The sequence below is a fragment of the Cynara cardunculus genome (assembly GCF_001531365.2).
Source record: "Cynara cardunculus var. scolymus isolate 2C chromosome LG 13, CcrdV1, whole genome shotgun sequence".
Lineage (NCBI taxonomy): Eukaryota > Viridiplantae > Streptophyta > Magnoliopsida > Asterales > Asteraceae > Cynara > Cynara cardunculus.
Window position 1 is genome coordinate 29,566,691 of NC_037540.1, and position 11,743 is coordinate 29,578,433.

At 41.8% G+C, this 11,743-nt stretch overlaps 1 protein-coding gene across 1 annotated transcript; it reads right to left on the bottom strand.

Moving 5' to 3' along the window:
- Positions 1-3,310: 3,310 nt before the first annotated feature.
- Positions 3,311-6,274, bottom strand: LOC112524966. The gene is made up of 2 exons (XM_025134909.1): positions 5,071-6,274; positions 3,311-5,016 (listed from the first exon to the last, which is right to left on the bottom strand). Exons 1-2 carry the CDS (start codon positions 6,272-6,274, stop codon positions 3,311-3,313), a joined length of 2,910 nt encoding a protein of 969 aa, XP_024990677.1.
- Positions 6,275-11,743: the final 5,469 nt, after the last annotated feature.

Consider the following 11,743-nt stretch of genomic DNA (forward strand, 5'->3'; position numbering starts at 1 on the left):
TGGCAGAAACTTCAGTTCACATATGAGCATAATAAGTTATTTTCTCGATTTATTTGATCAACCAAATTTTTATATGTTTTATTTTAATGTCTTAGGGAAAGTTTGACATAAATAACACCATTTTTAGAGGTGGTTAGGTATTTTAATCATTACACTCAACTTTAAGTGTTACAGTTATCAAGGCAGCCTGCACACTCTTTTTGACACATCTGTTTGGAAGGTCAAATCTCAATATATTTTTTAGTTATTGCAATTGGGTTTTAAAAGTAACTCAAATATCTATCTTCCAGAAAAAGAATCATCATTATTGATAACATTTGGAGGGAGTTATGGTCATTTTAAGACACATGTCCAAATCTGTCAGATTCTGATTGCATGCACACCAAACTTAGTTTGAGTGTTTGAGGCATCAAATCTCAATATGTTTGAGTGAAACCACTTTCGTTTGAAAGAAAATCCAATAAAATAATTTCCAGATGAATAATCAAGTATTTTAGTGGCATATTAAGAGAGTTATGACTGATTAAAGTAGAGTTTTGACTCTAACAGATTATCCCTTGCACTCTTAATTTAATCCCAATGGTTGAGAGGTCAAATCTCCAAGTTTTTCCATGAAACCACTTGGGTCTGAAAACTAACTCAATGAAAAGTGCTCCAAAAGAAGAATCAAGTCATTTTACTAAGTATTTTTCAAGATATGATCGAATGAAGTTCATGCATGAAATCTGCCAGAAACCAAAAATGCTTAAGTCATGGAAAATGAGTGTTTTGGCTCTTCATTTTCACTTATAAATCTGATTCTCGTTTTATACACTTATTTAACATCATTTTATCATATATTTTTGGTTCAAAATCATCCTTTAATTTTTATAATTACATGCATAAACTCAAACATCTCAGATTATAGAAAAATCTACACGCATAACATCAAAACTTTGTTTTCTTGAGTTCTAGTTGTATGAGTCATGGATTATCACCATTATGAAGTCATTTTTCATGTTTTTGTTGTATAATCTACCATCTAGATAATCCAGAAATTTGAGTTCAAAAGGAAGAAGGAAATGTGTAGAAAAAGATGAGAAATGATGTTTAAAATACTAAAACAATGTAACTAACTCTTTACCTTTTTGTTAGCACTTTGATTCCTTCAATGATCTTCAAAAATGATTGAAACTAAGGGGTTTTTTTTTTAATTTTCAGCTGAAGTGTTTTAAGGGAGGAGAAGAGGGATTTTTGAGAGGATTTTGAGAGGATTTACATGCAAAATGAACTAGATGAAGAGGCAAAAAAGAGACAAATGTTTTTATATGTGGGTCTTGTGTGTGCAACATGTGGCCAGCCTTAGAGGGCCGAAGTCCACATTTTTTTTAAACTAAGGCCCATTAAAATGTTAAAAAAAGATAAAATGCTAAAATGTGATAAAAAATCAATATTAGGTCAAATTTCCTAATTTTTGCAAAGTTGTTTGAATTTTTAWTATTGGACTTTTATATTTTTAATTTGGACTTCATATCATCAACTTTTATCATGTTTGGAGAAATTTTAGTGTATTTGGCATTACATAAGTAAATTTTATCGCTAAAACATGATTTTTTGAACTAAACGTCGGGAATCTAAGCCAATTGAGCCTTAATCAACTGAACTAAGTCCTAGTAAATATTTCTACTTTTACAAACCCTAGATTGCTGCTAACCGAAACTCCAAAATTGACGGATGTCACAGTCTCCTCCGGTTGGAAGAATTTTGTCCCGAAATTCAATGGTTACCTAATGTGACTGCATCTTGAGCAAAAAGGTGAGGATACTTGCGCCTCATATAATCCTCACGTTCCCAAGTATATTCAGGCCCACGCCTCAATTTCCAACGAACCTTCAGAATCGGAATTTTTCTTCGCTTTACCTGCTTAACTTCTCTGTCGAGGATCTCAATGGGTTCTTCTATGAAGTGCAACCGCTCATCAATCTGAACATCTTCTAGGGGCATGATCAATGAGTCGTCGGCCAAGCTTTTTTTAGGATTGGACACATGGAATGTATTATGAATGGCGCTTAATTCCTGGGGTAGCTTTAGTTTGTATGCCACTGGACCAATTCTTTCGGTGATCTCGAATGGTCCAATATACCTAGGGCTTAACTTCCCCTTTTTCCCAAACCGTACTAACCCTTTCCACGGTGATACTTTCAAAAGCACTTTATCCCCAATCTGAAACTCAAGAGGCTTCCTCCGATTACTCGCATAACTCTTTTGATGATCCCTGGCAGCCTTAAGTCTTTCTATGATTATTGATATCTTATCAGTAGTTTCCTGCACAATGTCTGGTCCCGTTAGCTGACTATCCCCAATCTCCAACCAACTAAGTGGTGATCGACACTTACGCCCGTATAAGGCTTCATATGGTGCGTGTTGAATACTAGTGTGATAGTTGTTGTTGTAAGAGAACTCTATCAATGGTAAATGAATGTCCCAACTTTCTCCAAATCGATCACGCATGCTTGAAGCATATCTTCTAAAGTCTGAATTGTGCGTTCACTCTGCCCGTTCGTTTGGGGATGATAGGCGGTGCTCAAATTCAGTTGTGTACCCAGGGCCTTCTGAAGTGATTGCCAAAACCGCGATGTGAAGCGGCTATCTCTATCCGAGATAATGGAAATAGGTACTCCGTGTTTTGCAACAATTTCGTTAACGTAGATTTGAGCAAGCTTCACCAGTTTAAAATCTTCACGAATAGGAAGGAAATGTACGGATTTTGTTAGTCGATCCAGTATTACCCAAATCGTGTCATGACCTTTAGCAGTTCTAGGCAGTTTGGTGATAAAATCCATGGAGATTTGTTCCCATTTCTATTGTGGGATCTCGGGTTGTTGTAACAATCCGGATGGCTTCTGATATTCTGCCTTGACCCTTGAGCAAGTCAAACATTTTCCAACGTACAAAGCTATATCCTTTTTGATTCCTGCCACCAATAGTACTCTCTCAGATCCTTATACATCTTATCCGCCCCTGGGTGAATCGAATACATAGATCTATTGGCTTCCTCCAAAACTAACTCTCGTAGGTTGTTAATCTTCAGAATCCAAACTCTGTCCTTGAAGTAACGCACTCCATCTGACTTAGTCTTAAATTTATGCTCCAGATTATGCAGGGTCTCGCTCTTCAAATTTTCTGCCTTCAGCGCTTCATCTTGAGCTTCAAGAATTCGAGTCTTCAAACTCGTCTGGACAAGCGTTCCCAAAGCTCGTACTCGAGAGTGTTTTATCCTTTCCTTTTGGCTTAGAGCATCTGCCACTATGTTGGCCATACCTGGGTGGTATCAGATTTCACAATCATAATCGCTGAGCAACTCCACCCATCTTCTCTGTCTCATATTGAGCATCTTCTGATCAAGGATACGCTGGAGACTTTTGTGGTCGGTAAAAACAATACACTTAGTGCCATACAAATAATGCCTCCATATTTTGAGAGCGAAAACCACAGCTCCTAGATCCAGGTCATGAGTGGTATAGTTCTTCGCATGGGCTTTGAGTTGCATCGAAGCGTATGCCATAACCTTGTCCTTCTGCATCAATATGCAACCCAAACCTTGGCGCGATGCGTCACAATATACTACGAAGTTTTCGGTTCCTTCTGGCAAAGCTAGGATTGGCGCGTTGCATAGCTTATGCTTTAGCAGTTGGAATGCGTCCTCTTGGGGTTTTCCCCAAACAAATTTCTTACCTTTATGGGTTAATGCTGTTAATGGTTGGGTAATCTTTGAGAAGCTCTCTATAAATCGTCGATAATAACCCGCCAAACCCAGAAATTGACAAATTTCTGTCGGGGTCTTTGGTGCTTCCCACTTCTTTATGGCCACAACCTTAGCCGGATCCACATGAATTCCTTTTTCGCTAATCACATGACCGAGAAAATGTACCTCCTGAATCCAGAATTCGCACTTTGAAAATTTAGCATATAATTCTTTCTCCTTGAGCAATTCTAACATCATTTTCAGATGTTGCTCATGATCTACCCTACTCCGTGAATAAATTAGAATATCATCAATGAATACGATCACAAACTTGTCTAGATACGGTCTACATATCCTATTCATTAAATCCATAAATACCATCGGCGTGTTGGTCAGACCGAAGGGCATAACTAGAAACTCGTAGTGCCCATATCGAGTCCTAAAGGCCGTCTTAGAGACGTCCTCCTCATGAACTCTTAGCTGATGATACCTTGAACAAAAGTCAATCTTAGAGAAATAACATGCGCCTTGCAACTGATCGAACAGATCGTCAATTCGAGGGAGGGGATATCGGTTCTTGATCGTCAACTTGTTTAACTCCCTATAATCTATGCACATTCGAAACGTGCCATCCTTCTTTTTAACGAACAAGATTGGAGCTTCCCAAGGTGAAGAGCTTGGCCGGATGAATCCTTTGTTCAGAAGTTCTTGAAGTAGACCTGACAGCTCTTGCATCTCGGCCAGTGCTAAGCGATATGGAGCTTTAGCAACAGGCGCCGCCCCAGGAACTAGGTCAATTCGGAATTCGACCTGTCTAGATGGAGGAAGTCCTGATAAATCATCCAGAAATACTTCTGGATAATTTCTCACCACAGGAATATCCTGAATATGCTTTTCCTCGGATTTCCATTCCGATACATGATCCAAGAATACAACGCACTTTTTCCTCATATACTTGCAAATCTTCACACATGATACCATCTTTAAACTCCTTCCAGGTTTTTCCCCTTGTATAGATAGGGTTTCTCCATCTTGGTAAGGTATTCGCACAATCCTCTCAAAGCAACAAATCTCCGCTCGACTCATTCCTACCACTACATCAAAACTTCCCAATTTAATTGGGATAAGATCAATGCTAAATAACTTATCAGCTAAATTTAAAGTACAACCCAAGATTACGTCCCTAACCTTTATTTCTTGGCCATCGGCAAATTCGATAGTGTAAGCATCTTTCAACTTCCTCGATTTCAGATTTATCAACGGCCTAAATTCTAGGGAAACAAAACTTCTATCTGCTCTAGAGTCAAATATTACTTAGGCATAGAGGTTGTTTAAAAGAAACGTACCTGTCACAACATTAGGGTCTTGACGTGCCTCTTCGGCTCCCATTACAAATGCCCTTCCTCGAGCCTGGCCTCCTTGATTTCCCTGACTAGTTTGCCTTACCTGGTTTCTGGCATTGTTGATGCTTGATCCTCTAATTATCCTTGGGCACTTATTCCTGAAGTGATCCTGACTTCCACACTCATAGCATACCCTTATTCCATCCTTGATTTTCTTTTCCCCTCTACAGAACTTGGTGATATGACCCAACCGATTACATTTGCCACATGTAGGATAGGCCCCTGCATGGTGATAATTATATTTGCTGCATTTTGGAAGTTGCCGACTATACTGCCCCGGTTCCTGAACCTTTACTCCAAAATTCTTCACCACTCTTTGGTTCTTGCCTAAATTGTTGTTGGCCCTTTTCCATGATTGCCCCTCTAGTTTCCTCTTTCCACCAAATTTGTCTTGCTTTAAAATCCCTGATCTAACTGCATCATTTGTCAGACGGTTTGCCAAAACCACTGCGTTTTGTATAGTGGTTGGGTTTGCCGATGTGACCATCCCTCGGATTTGAGGTGCCAATCCCCAAATGTACCGATGAATTTGTTTCTCCTCCGGGGTGACCATATGAGGTACTAACTTGGCAAGCTCATGAAAATGAGCAGTGTATTTGTCCACCTCCATTCCAATCATGGTGTGATTCCAGAATTCAACTTCCAGCTTCTGAATTTCGCTCTTAGGACAATACTCTTCGATGAGTAACGTTTTGAGTTCTTCCCATGATAGATCATAGGCAGCTTGGCGACCATGGGTTTGAACTTGAATGTTCCACCAAGTTAGGGCTCTACCCTGGAGTTGGCATGTTGCATACTTCACCTTACAATCATCAGAGCACCTGCTAATATGGAGTACCGACTCCATGTTCTCAATCCATGATAGTAATCCAATTGCACCTTCTTTGCCATGAAACTCCTTGGGCTTGCATGACATGAATGTCTTGTAACTGCATCCTCTATCGTTGGTGTTACGATTCTCCTCCCTGACAAGATTCTCGATGCTAGGGCCTCCCTCGCTCCATTGACTTGCATTAATGCCCGCTGTAACCTGAGCGACAATAGTTGGTACCGTCTCCTGGATTTGCTGAGCTATCAACTGTGCTATATCAGGTGTTTGGCTTTCAGGATTCCCTCTCATGTTGTGTGCGCTCCTTATTGGGGGCATGGTTCTAGAATATGTTCACAAACGTTTTTTTGATTAGAAGTTTTTTTAAAAGACCATACTTATTCTTCAATACCTTAAATCACAACTTGAAATTCACAACAATGATAATCATAAAAAAATTTACATCCCACAAAAACGGCTTTTCATACATAATTTGAATAATGTCTATTCAGCAACCTCAAAGATTCATCGCTTATCAAAAGATTTCGACCCCAAGGTCACTAATTCAGTAGAAAGTAGTAAAAAGCACACATTTTATTTAATGATCACAAGTTAATGTTTTTTTTGCTTAAATGTTGTGCCCAAAAGACTACTAATAATTATTCAACTAAAACCATCCTCGATACGCGACCAGTAGGAGCAGCATCACAATTATCGCCAGCGCCAGTCCTCCCATCATTTGACATAAAAACACCATCCTCCGTACAGACCTTCTTGCCGCATTGGCGGTCTCCCATGTCTCCTTTGACGTCCGGTACAGGAGGTTTGCCGCCTCTGTCAAGTTGGTCATAGCCTGGTGCTGATATGCCAACCTTGCCTAGCAACTCTGCAGTTCAGCAGCCATGGACTGAACCCTTTGTGTTTCGGCCTGCGTCATGCCGGATGCTTGTCCTACAGGTACCCCTGCAACTACACGAGGCGTCACCACCGACTCCTGGCGCAAGGGTCCTAGTCCTGCCCTTCTAGACATAGGGACACTCTTTTGTGCCGCCTGACGGGTGCGCGCCCCACTCAGAACTGGCCGATGAACTACCATGGTCGCCTGGGGTAACTCGGTAGTAGGTTAAATTCTCGGGTGGGCTCCATTAGTCCTCTCACTGGACACCTCGTGATCCGAATCGGTGTCAACATGAGGTTCCTCCTCTCTAATGATAGGCGGGTTGGCTCGATGACGACCGGTTACATAACCTGACTCGTCGCCTGAGTATGAATTGAGAGAAAAAGATGATGATGACATAGTGAAGCTGAGATAAGTGTGCACTAAGTCACTAAGGGTATATCTATAATCATCTATTATATGCAATGCCTATTCACACACCAAATATGATGCTTCAAAGGTTTTGAGAGGAAAATAATCTTAAACATATTCCCAATATAACCATTTCAATTATAGTATTAATCTTTCCTTAATTAAACATAGGTGATCAGGCTTTGTTTAATTAAGGTCCAATAATGCAATACTAATTTAGTTATACAAGCAATATGTTCCGAATTTTAAACGTTATTTCCAGGTTTCGGCTATAGTTTGGGCTTTCCCAAGGAAAACCAATGTTCTCTATAACCTTCGGCTCTGATACCAAACCTATCACACCCCGCCGCGGCGGAAACACGAGATGTAACAGCTAAAGGGTTTCACAGCATAAGGTAGAAGACAACATCAACCATAGTAAGAAGATAGTTCGAAAGTTTACAACGATACAAAGTTTCAACATTTTAAAAGGGAAATAACATGATTGCCAACACAAATATAAAATAAAGATATGCAGCCACACGATGCCTTCCTATGTGCCAACGTTAATGATGAACACACATGAAAAGCATGACGAAGAAGGAGGTCAAGTACTGAAATAGTTGGTGAGTTCACAGGTTTTTAAAATAAAAAGTAAGAGTTTGTAGGATCTAAATTCAACTTTGATATTGATCTAACACTCTAAACAAGCTCTAAAACAATTGAAGTGCAGCGGAAGTATTAATAAGACAAAACAGAGTGAGTAAGTGATTAGAAATTCTAAACACACCAAGAACACACAATATCAACGAAGAAGATGAATACAAGAAGATTGCTCCAAAGGTTTTTCAATTGATTCAATTGAAAATTTTGACAATTACAATACTGGAAGCACACAGTTTACAAAGGCCCTATCCGCTATTTATACTAGTTCCTAACGACCTTAGAGACTAGATCTTTGACAAGTGTCTTCATCTGGGTCGTCCAAAGAAAGTCAATTAAGTCCTAGTCACGTGAGAAGCATGGCTAGCAACCTTTGAAAAACTGTTAGAACAAAAACTTCACAGAAGACGAAAACCGCAGACCCTCTGTAAGCCATCTCAGAGGCTCTGCTGTAAATGACTTACATGTTCTTTTGATCAGAGGACTATTTTCCAGAACCTCTGTGAGATGCATGAGAGGTTCTGGCACTCTTTACTTGTTCACTCATACGGCTTCTGTTGCTAATCCTATGTTGTCTTCTGTGGAGTTAACCTTCTGTCAAGGCTTGCAATATACTTTTTCTATACTTTTACAAGATAGGAATAATGGAGCTAACAATCTCCCCCTAAGTATTGAAAAAGTAATTGTGGACAGTTGGGAGCAAGATTTGACTTAAGGAAAAAATACAAGAGGAGATTAATCTCATCCTCTGCAAAAAAATTACATTATTGAAAGAAGTAAAAAATGTGCAGGCCTACACTATTACAAAAGTTTACTCAACAGCAGAGTCTGGATAATCGTCTACAGCAAATTGAAATCAGTCTTGACAGCCTTGTAGACCTTGAAGATCCATTCCCTGAGTGAGACTTGTATTTTGATGGTTTCCAGAAGGTCCATTACTTCATCCGCCCTTATTCGCCCTTTCTGCACCTCTGCCACCATCGAGTTGAACACCCATTCGAGGGACTCTGTTGAATACTTGTGCGCCTCTTTCGGATCGAAGAATCTTAGAATTTTATCCTTGTCCAAGAAAACAAACCCAAAGATGGGATTGTGGATAATAGTGTTRGGATGRAACCTATGCAGCCAAATGGGTCTGTTCTTTGGAGGAGTAATCTTCAGCTCTGGCTGGTCCAACCTCATAGCAATATCGAAGTCTTTCTATCTGTAGAATTGACTTGGGCACGCATCACCTCTATCAGCCTTCTGAGAGAAATCGAGTAGCTTGACCTCCTTTCCATGTACTTGTTCAGGATCTTGTGCAAGAAGATTAGATCAAATACGCATAGATTATGGAGGTCAGCATCTATAAAAGTGTAGAGGTTGCCATCATCCCTCTTCACCGTATATTGAGTGTACAGCACGGTCTTCTTCAGTATGGTGCATGGAGAGATGGTTTCTAGTGAGCAAATAATGTGCTCTGAGATGACCTGCACTGGTGGCTCAGTGAGTTTAGGGAAGTGAAAATTTGCTTCGACAGAGGGCATGCCAGTTAGCTCTGGATTGTATGGGGGCTCTGTGTCTGTGGATGAGTAACGCCACCGCAGAATCTCTTCGACAATGATTACGGGCTCTGTACGCATCTTCTGCGTGGGAATCTTGTTTATTGAATCAATAATTTCAGAGACCCTCCCCACTGTGGCAGACTCTGGCGTTCTGGTGTCTTCTTCGAGTATAGGCCTCTGGGTAGACCCCTGTGGTAGGATTGGCTTGACTGTTCCTAACAGAGCGTCGAACGTACCCATGGACGTCTCTTCAGGTATCTTGGCTAGTTTGGAAGAGCCTTCTCCGACTTTGGGGATGGGAGCTCTGCCTTTCTTCATCCGAGCCTCTGCCACAGAAGCCTTGAGGGCTTGAACCAGATCAGGGTTGTCATATTCATCTTCATTAATTTCCTCCAGTGTGTCAGAGCTAGACCCTTTCTTTGGCGACGCCTCTTCCACTTTACCCTTGCCTTTCCCTGTAGGCTCTGGAGATTTTTCTTTGGAGAATAGGGCTGCAGTAGAATCCACTATTTTCAGTGGTTTGGCAGAGGTTGATTTCTTTGGCTCTGTCTTCTTCTCCCCCTCATGACGATCAGGGTCATTGCCTCCCTGATTATCATGGATTTGAGTAGCCTCTGTCTCGCACGAGGTGAGGGAAGCCTTCTTCAAGCGCCTGAGAACTCTGGAGGCCGCCTTCTCCATCTTCTCTATTACCATTTCAGCATTCAGAGTGGCAGTGTTGATATCAATCTCTGTGGCCCATTTCATTTTAGAGATGCAACGATAGATTTCATTTTGGAATGAGTGACCTTTGACGAGTTGCTTCGTGCAGTCTCTGATGGATTCGTTAGAAGCTCGGGCCTCTTTGAGAAGATGGTCGTGGTGTTTCCGCACGATCTCTCCGAGGGCCTCAACCATTGCGTCTATCTCTCTGCGAGTGGCAAGATGGTTAATGTTAGCCCTAGAGGATGAGGAGTCGACGTCAACAGTGATTGCAGAGGAGAACATCTCTTTGATTTCATCCTTGAAGGCGGAGTAGTTCGTGTAGCCGGCGGAAATCATGTCTGCAGTGTACTGGGCATCGACCTCTGTCAGTTCTGTCTTGAGAGTGTTGATGGAATAAGGATTGAGAGACAACACGCTGAAGGCTTCTACGAGATCAGCCTTGTTGAGGACAGAGCTCTGAAGGGCTGATACGGCCGCCTTGAGTTCAGAAGTTGTAGAAGTCAACTCCTTCAGAGCCTCTGTGAGAGGTGTAAGAGCCTCTGTTGTCGGAGAGGAGGAGAACAAGCTTTTCAACTCATCCAACCTCTTGAGTACCTCTGTGGTGAAGGTTTGATGCTCCTCCTTCGTCACATAGGCACTCGAGGAACCTAGATCACAAACACATGGTGACCTAGTAGCCTTGGAGTGTAAGGCGTCCTCAGTGACCGATTTGACGTTGTCATCTCGGGGACTTCCACCAGATCCTCGGACATCCCCAATTGGAGAGCCTACCGGTGTTCTGTCGATTTCATGGCTAATAGGTTCAGAGCCTAACTTGGCAGAGGGATCGAGTGGAGACTTTGGGTGTTCTAGACTCGCAGCCTTGGTGATTTTCTCGCATGCCTCTGAAGCATGATTGGGTGGTTCACTCACGTGTGGAGGGGCAATGGATGCCTCTCTTGGTAGTGTCGAGTCCTTGGGCGAACGGACTCTGTATGATAAAACTACCATCCTTTTGAGAGGATGATGGAGTAGAATAGGGTTCCCGGTTTATGCATTCGACAGAGGACGATGTCCTCTGCGAGGTTGGTTGCTTCAGGGTTCAGCGTGTGCACGCTTTCTTCAATAGGGGTTCCCTCTAGAACAGGGTCCCTAGCCACGTGGGTTGCAGAGGGAGGGGGCTTGGATGTGTGCCTTCGACATCTTTTTCACCCTCTTCTAACTCCACTTCTTCCTCTTCGTTGTCTAGTACAACTTCTGTCCCCAAATCTACCACCTCTGTGGGCGCTGTAAAACTATGTTTGAGATCGAAGATTATATCTTGGATTTTCTCAGTGGGGGACTCTTCTAGAACAGCTTTGCGCAACCTTCTGCGATGAGGTATAGCCTCTGCTGGGCCTTCTTGAACCTCGGCCTCTGTGACCTCAACCTCTGTGGCTTGGGCCTTCTTTGATTTCTTCTTTTTGGGTTTTGGCAGAGGACTGTTTGGACCCTCTTTTTCTACGGGTCTCTTTTTCCCTTTCTTTTTCTCAGAAGGATCGATGTCCTTGTGAGTCTTCTTAGACTTCTTTGGCCTTCATGGGGGACTACTAACTACTCTCGGTCCTTCCTCACTCAGCTCCCTTGCCT